The sequence below is a fragment of the Narcine bancroftii genome, chromosome 5 (genome assembly GCF_036971445.1).
Source record: "Narcine bancroftii isolate sNarBan1 chromosome 5, sNarBan1.hap1, whole genome shotgun sequence".
NCBI lineage: Eukaryota > Metazoa > Chordata > Chondrichthyes > Torpediniformes > Narcinidae > Narcine > Narcine bancroftii.
In genome coordinates this window covers 116,351,809-116,360,413 of record NC_091473.1, presented here as the reverse complement: position 1 = coordinate 116,360,413, position 8,605 = coordinate 116,351,809, and the positions used below count along the sequence as shown (strand labels likewise).

Here is an 8,605-nt window from a genome sequence, read left to right as displayed (position 1 = left end):
GTTTTCCACAGGTTCCTCCTGGACAGATTGCCAGATACAAATTCATTTTCCAAAATCATGGCTTTAAACGCACTGACATAGTTGATGGGAATATGTGGATGGTTTTGATATCCCTACTCCATAGCAACTGGATCTTCAGTGTTCTTGTATCATTAAAGTCCAGCTATTAACCTCAAAGCCCACACAGTGGGAGTATTGAAACCCAATTCCATTGTAATCACCAGTTATGAAGTCCTGGGAAAAAGGCATATTTTTAATGAATATTTGAAGGAATGGCTTAGGTTAGAATTTTATTATGTATTAATGGCTACAAATACTTTGAATTCTTTTGAAGAAACCTTTGCATGTTTTAATTTCACACTTTTTGGAAAATAGTTGATTTAATGATAACAAAAGAAGAGAAGTTTTCTCAATGTTAAAAAAAACAAATTTCAAATATTGTAGGTTGATTAATTTTTTAATTCATATTTCAGACCAATTCTAAAATAAACATACTCTGGAATCTACAGGTTCCATTTTAAAGCTTTGCCAGGTTTCAGCTTGTAAATGAATAAAATTTACAGCAGTCTTATCTGATGTAATGAAAATTGTGCTAACATGCAGTTCTGCTACAAATTCTCTTACTGTTACATTATCCCCTCAGCACCAATGGGGCCTGTTGCATAAAATTAGCCATGGAAAGCTGAACGAATCTGACATTTCTTGATATAGTTATTACAGTGAGGTGAAGAATCAACATAACAATTTTGTTTTGGTCAATTATGATGTCATTAAGCACAGTTATGAATTTGGCATGTAAATGTTAATATTATGTCGGCAGTGAGAACAATTAAGTAACTTGTGGTCCAATCTACTGTAAATATTGATGATAAAGATACCATTCATGTATCCTATTTCAAACAATAAGTGAATAAAATGTAATGTAATGTGATGTTAACTGAGGGCAACTGCCTAGTGTTGCTTCATGGTCATAAAGAATGGGCTAGGAGAAAATGATACTGTGTATATTCAAGAGGGAAATGTTTGTGTGTATTTTGGTCAGTATGGTTCATAGTGTGAAAAATAAAAAAAATTTAGAAAAAGAATGGGCTAGAGCAGCCTGAGCGTATCTCACTACCACCAATAGATGGTGATATCTCCTTGTTAATTTAGGGCAGAATGGATATTTTAATGTAATGAGAAAAAAATTTGACGAGGCTAAGTTCTGTTATTTCCCAAGCGTCTTCCTGCTAAATCTCACAATTTTACATCTGCATCAAACTCTACAGTAAACACATCTTTCAGCCTGATGCACATTCTATAAATGAAGTCTTCATCCACAATAACCACAAATATACTGTACCCGATAGTCATTTAGCTAGAAATTAATTCCCTTTGATATTTTTAAAAGTGATATAATGTAGCAGCTTTGACTTTTACCCTATTTCTCAAAATCACTTCCCTTCACTTCTTGCACCATCAATAAGAATTTCTACACGTGGGTTCTACTGTGGTAACCAGCTGCAGCACAGGGTATGAGTGAATGTGAATTAATGTATTCAAATCATGACATCAGGTGAACTCTGCCTGTATTGGTTGGCAGAGGGTGCACTTAGACTCCGAGACAGCCCATTATTATTTTAAAACAGATATTTAGGATGCATTAGCAAGGGCATTTTCCATGCAATCACCAGTATCTCCTCATTGTAAAGTGTGGCACAGGCTGCCAGTATAGTTACTCAGTTGGACCTCCTGTCTGGGCAAATAATTCTATTGGTAAATCAGGAAAAAAGGAAAATGCAGATATTTCGATAATTGGGCAGGACAGCCAGACCTCCACTTACATCAGTTTGAATTGTTGAAAAAAAAAGTTTAAATGGATTCTTTTTTTCAATTTTAACCTTTTGCCTCAATGAAAATTCATGCATCAGTCATTTCACAACACAGAGAAATTCTATAATTCAGAATGACTGATCGGAGCCCCAAGCATATATTTCTATTTTTTGTTAATGAGTGGGAAACTAATTGTTACCAGATTACTTGAAGGTGAATGATAATTGGGAAGGTCCACTTGCAGTAGAAAACTAGCTATGCAGTTCTTATGAGTTGTTGATGTTTTGAAGATTCATCTTGAAATTTGATTCAGCAAACTGAATCTGAGAGGAAGAGGTGGAGGAGGGATATTTATTATCAATGGTAAATTATACTGACAGACTTTGTTATAATGGCATTTGACTTGCAGAGAAAATTGATTTAATGAAACAATATTTTTTATGACACCTCTTCGATAAGAGTATTAAATGTTAAATAAGATAAACAATACTCAATCTCATTCTGAGATGTGATTTACAGCTTTTGTTAATGACTGATTTATGCAACTGACCCCAAACTGCAAGAGATTTATGTAAGTATCTTCTTTTATTTTTTATACTGTATATATATATTTATTTCTCGGTTCTAAACACTGAAAGAATCGAGTAAACTTTCATAAGTATAAGACTACAGGTTACAGTCACTTGAAACAATATATACGATCAAGAGAAAACTGTGTACACAATTATACCTTCCTTTTTGAGCTATTGGCACATTGGAAAGTAAAACCTTCCTTTATTTTTCAGCACACAGAGCTAAAAGGAAAAGAAAGGTGGTGCTCAACTCAAATTATGCATTAAATAGAGTATGAGTATTTTGTATAGATATATGTCAGAGGTAGGAAGGAAGCACGGGTTACAAAGATTTTCCCAACAACCTTTAATGAGTGAATTTGCCATTCAGAAAAGGTGAACAAATTGGGCAATCGCAGATGGGATGGAACACTTGATAGATTACAAATCTACATATTTACAGCTATAAATAGGCAAAAGGTTGAAAGGTTTGACAATCATGGGAGAGAGATAAGAAAAAATGCATGGACTGAAAGCAGATTGAATAGAGAATAAAAAGAGCATTAAAATGAACCAGAAACTTGGCTCAATCCAGATCATTGTTTGCACTATAAAAGTTGTGTGCTTGAGTAACTTCACAAAAAAGTGAAGATCATAAGCTAATCTCCCCTCGCCCACCCACCCATACCTCCAAGCTGCCCCACCCATGTCACCCAACTTAAACATTTCACTGTAGGGTTACACACAGTATGTATGAGAGCATACTGCGTGTTACTAATAGGGTCATGTGATATTGTGATGCTTTCTATGTTTGAACAGTCCAAGGTCTGTAGCAGTGTAAACATTATCTAGAGATAGAGAGTGTGTGTGTCATTCTGAATGCATGCACATATCAAAGATATTTCCAACATTATGTAATAATGGGAGCCATGAGCTTTGACCTTGCAAACATCATTATTTTGAAGCAAGCAGCAAACCATTTAAAGTAAAACCATTTATTTTTAAATTAAATGATTTATTGCTGACATTGAAATAACCTGGATTGAAAAGTGTAGTAGCCTCTGAGATCTATGAATGGGGTGCATTGGCACTGGTAAAAGGTTACATGTACTATATGGGTAACAATTACCTATCCTGGAGTACAAATGAGGCAGACTTCTCAATGACCTCTGTGTCAATTTAATGAGCCCGTTAGCTATTAAGCACTTACTCGTGTGAACAAATTATTAGAAGTCATGCTCCACTGAATTGATCTTAATCATTGGATGTTTTGCGTTAGTTACTTTATTGAGAAAAAGATTTATTTTAGCAAAAATAAAGTCTGCCACTGAATATTAATTAATACTAATATATCAGTATTAGAGCAGCCTAGTGTCACCAGGTCAGGAAGCTGCAGAGAAATTAAATATCTGGGTCAAACTTCCTTAGACCGAAACATAACATTCAATTGACTAAACCATATGAAAAAATACTTTTCCTAAGACTGCTGTATGAATTAAGGGACAGTAAATTCAGCTTAGCATAATAAAATGTGTAATTTTTTGGTTGTAATTTGTAAACTATTTTCCATTGGGTTTAGAGCATGATTGGAGTGATTTCTCAGTATGGCATTTTTAGCAAAAATCAATTCTCACTTTTCCTCTTATCATGTCCACTTAACACCTTGTTGTGGGTTTAGACTCCTACCCCTCCTATTCTTCAGTCTTTATTCTGACACCTTCCTTTTCTTTGCTTATACTTTGAAGAAGTGCTCAGGCCCAAAACATCGGTAATATGTCTTTACCTTCTATGGGTGCTGCGAAACAGGCTGAGTTCCTCCAGCATTTCTGTGTGTTTTTACTTCTAAAAGTGATTGAGTCATTTGTACAGTCTGCAAGGATGAAGTGTGTATTACAAGCCTTACCCTGAAGAGTGAGAAACCATTGACACTGATGCTGATCACTTCTTGATTAAAAAACCCCACATTTTTCATGTGGTTTTCATGGCCCAAGAACATCCTAAAGTATTTTATAACCTTTGAAGTTGTATTTTCTTTATTCTTTTTTCTTGAAATAATGCTCTGGACTTGTGTACGTCCACCTGGAAGTGAAATCAGGTCCCGGGTCTTAAATCTCATCCTGAAGATGGCATTCCTTTTGTGTTAAAATAATGTATTAATCATTTATTCTTGTTACTGTAGCTGGACTTAAACCTTCAATCTTCAGCCTCTGAAGCTATAGGTTCACTATTCACAGTGCGATCTAGATTAGTACGGGCTGGTGACTCAATTTGTCCAGCCAAGGTTAAACCCCATAGAAATATGAATAAACAAAAAAATTAATGGTGGGAGTGGTTTAGCATAAATTAAACATGGAAAAGGTTAGTAAGGAGAATGCGGAGCTTCTTATTGGTAATATCTACTTTGTCATATTGCACATTTCCATGGAATCAAGGTTTTAACATTATTAAGCATATGTAATGGAATCTACATAAATGTGTTTTGCAGCCAGGCACAAAATCCCATTGTGACCATTTTCATCATGCAATTGTTCTGACATATACATAACTTTGTTCCAGGCTTGATGGAACATTTATTTCCATTAAATGGAAATTCCAATTCAATCAACATTTGAATCTAAGCACAAAAATCTCTTGGCATAAACCCTTTTGCATTTGTAAAGTTGGGACTGGAATGTACACTGTACAATTCAAGCACTTCACATAATTTGACACATAATGTAACTATACATGGATTTCAAAGACCCACCAATAAATGAGGTGACATTTCATTACGACTTCATTTTGGCAGTGGTGGGAGTGGAGAAAGAGGGTTGGAGTTGATTTAAAAAAGAGATTCAAAAAAAATGGTTAAATCATCTGTTTGTACTGTTTACCTCTCTTGTCAAGTTGACTTGCAGGGGTGTAATTCTAATTTTAGGTTATTGGGTTTAGGCTTTCCCTTTAAGTTGAGACCAGTGGGGAGATGGCAAAGAGTTCATGGTAGTATGAACTATTTTGAGCTATATCCTGTGAATTTAACCATGATCGATGGAAGACAAATTGACATGGATGATTTCTGTGGATTGATTGGTGGATCGGGGTGTTGTAATTTTGGTTATTTAGTGAAGTACGTTTAATCCTTTCAGCCTTAATTATCTCTGAGATTTTGAAGCTGCCTTAAGTAGACCTTTTAAAGGTTAAGCTATTCAACAAGTAATAATGTGTTTGTTGCATTAAATTATGGAAATTGGATCCTACAAATATTTAAACAGCTTACTCAGACTTTGGGAAGGGATGGTAGATGCCCATTTATAAATTGAATCAAACAAGCTTTGGGTGTTGCAAGAATGTCCAATATGACTACCTTATAAATAGGTAACAAAATGTTTTGTTCAAATGGTATTTTTTTTCTGTTTTTGCAGGGCATGGGTAAAAGATGATGCATAAAATGTTATTGTCTCCTCTCTCCAGTATGGCTAAAGACCTAAACAAAAGAGGTTTTGAAAACTAAGTTGATTATCTGAAGGGAATCTGGGTTTAAAAACTCAGAAAAGTGTCCATTATGGCTCTCATCTGCATACTGGGCTCTTCTTTCTTGGGGTGTTTTTTTTTGTATCACTACTTCTGAAATCTTATTTGTTTCTTTTTGCAAGATATTTTTTTAACAAAAGTAAACTTAGCACCATATCCAAAAACTGTTCACATGGACTGTGGTAAAAGTGTTAACTGATTACCTGAAGTGGTGTGTTCCTCTAAATTATAAGAGCTCAAAATTCTTTAATTGACTTTTCATTAGAAAATTGCTGCCTTTAAGATGTTTTAATAACAATATTGTTTTTTTTAACTTCCCCAAAACAGAACAAATCAGATAATCAGTAGATTCAAATATGTCAATGATGTAGAAAATTAAATACTTGATATAAGAATGCAATCAAATATTGTGTATACATGCATGTCTGATACGATTAGAGATGTGAGAAGCTATTTAACTTATGGCAAGGACATATTTTGCAAATAGAAATGTCAGAAACTAGTGTCCATAAAGTTGTTATCTCTATTTGTTCTAACTAAACCAATGCAAATTGCGTAGAGCTCCAGTACAAACAATTTAAATATTTATGAAATAGCTTTTTTGTGTTCTGCATAAATTGACAGAAACAACTTGCTATGGTAACAATATTAGAATTACATTTACAAATAAGGAACAAACCTAAAGGAATTAGGGCAACTTTTAACCATGGGATAGTTTAGTGTGGTGAAGAATAGGTTACTTGGACTTGTTCTTTAACTTGTTCCCTTCACAAGCCATCTTTCCACCTTTTCAGCAATGTATGTGTAATGCATTCGTGTATGAAGCAATGATTTTGAGGAGTAGATAGACACAAACAGATGTCTGATTAAAAATTCAAGTCAGATAAAAAAACGGTAAGGACTGGAAAATTCTGATTTCAGTTGCAGTACTAGTAATTTCCACAAAAAAAAGGATAGAATTCAGCAAAATGACAACAAAAATAATTGATTTGTTGAAGAAAAGGTTAAATATTAAGTTCTACTGATAATTTTTTAAATGAATATAAAGAAAAAAAGGATGCAGATACCTGAAGGAAGAACAATTAAATTGTGTTGACTAGTTGTAAAATTCCATGGTTCGGTCAGGAATTTATAGTGACAGATCCTTTCACTATTAGGTGAAGGCTTATCTTCATGACCCAAATGCCATCACCACCCCCACCACAAATTAATTATTTTCTTTGATTTTAAAAATGATTTTGCCTACACATTAGGTTTCTGTGTTCTGGCAGAACCATTGCTGCCCTGGATGCTGAAGTTGTGCTCTAAGCTTTCTGTTGGTAGTTGCTCCTTTTCTCGCTCCTTATCTGGATTGAGCTGCTGGATTTCAAGGTTGAACTCATAGGATGAGCTGCCCAGTGCAGCATATCGATCAGTACGGTGCTCCAGTAAAGCAGGTCCCCAGTCCTTGCTTGGTTTATTTGCATTTCTCAGACGCTGAAAAAGCAAGAGAGAGACCTGCGAATCTGGACTTGGTAACTACAAGACCATAAGATATGGGAGCAGAAAAAGGCTATTCAGCCCATTGAATCTGCTTTGCCATTCAAGCATGAGCATATCCATTTTCCCACTCAGCTCCACTGCCTGGACTTCTCCACACAACCTTTTATGCCCTGGCTAATCAAGAGCCTCTCGAGCTCTGCCTTATGACCTGGCCTTCACAACATCCAGTGGGAATGAATTCCACTGATATACCACCCTCTGGCTGAAGAAATTCTTATGCATCTCTGTTTCTAAGCAGATGCCCTTCAACCCTAAGGTTATGTCTTCTCGTCCTAGAATCTCCCACCATGGGAAATGACATTTCTACGTCTACCTTGCCATTCCTTTTAACATTTGAAATGTTTCAATGAGGATCCCCCCCTCCAAAAAAAAATTTCCTGAATCCCAATAAGTACAGGCTAAAAGCTGTCAAATGCTCTCTGTATGAGTTCTGCCTAAGGTTGAGAAGAAGAATCTTGAACACTTCACAATTAGATTGCCAAGTTGGCTTGCACACATTTCTTTACATTCATTTCCTGCAGTAAACTAATATTGCAAGTTTATCTTCAAGAAGAGTGAAATTTTCACCAAGTTTGAGGTTATACTGCTTTAAAAAGAAGTTAACCAAATGCAGCTTTACTGCTGCAGTTAATATACATATGTTGAAACAGTTTTACTAATGATTTCCTCTCTTTTGCTTTCACGATATAGTTTTTCTATTCTCATACAAGTGCTATAATGTTCCTGGTTTACTTTCAATTCTTCTTGCTATAAAGGAATAAAACTTTCAAACAATGGAGATGGCATAAATGACCACAATTGTAATCTCCAAATAACTGGGATTGAATGAAGGTGAAAATGATTTCATTTGGAATGGAAGGAACATGGAATTATTTAAAAATTTAAAAATTTAGTATGGTTTATTTTTTTTCCAATTTTTCATTCTAGGGATGTGGGCTTCGCAGCCTGAGACAACAATTAGTTGCCATCCGTAAATGCCCCTAAAAGTGGTTGTGTGCCTGCCACCTTAACTTGCTGCCCATGCTGAATATTCACTAGGAACAAGATAAATTAGGGTCTGAAATTCAGCTTGATGGAATTTTGGAAACTAATGACAACCTGCTTCTGTGGCTGTAGCTCAGTGATTGTGCGGTTTTCTACCCATTTAAATGGTATAAATAATGTTCAGTGGTTTTCAAACTTTTTCTTTC

The 8,605-nt window shown here is 35.1% G+C and overlaps 1 protein-coding gene across 7 annotated transcripts in view; it reads right to left on the bottom strand.

Moving 5' to 3' along the window:
• Window positions 1-438: 438 nt before the first annotated feature.
• slc6a9 (solute carrier family 6 member 9) overlaps window positions 439-8,605 on the bottom strand; it is a 292,380-nt gene continuing 284,213 nt past the window's right edge. For all 7 annotated transcript variants that reach the window (XM_069938845.1, XM_069938844.1, XM_069938843.1 and 4 more), the window contains one exon: window positions 439-7,349. In XM_069938845.1, coding sequence (XP_069794946.1) covers window positions 7,116-7,349 — 234 coding nt within the window. In that variant the 3' untranslated portion in view covers window positions 439-7,115. The remainder of the gene's footprint in view (window positions 7,350-8,605) is intronic.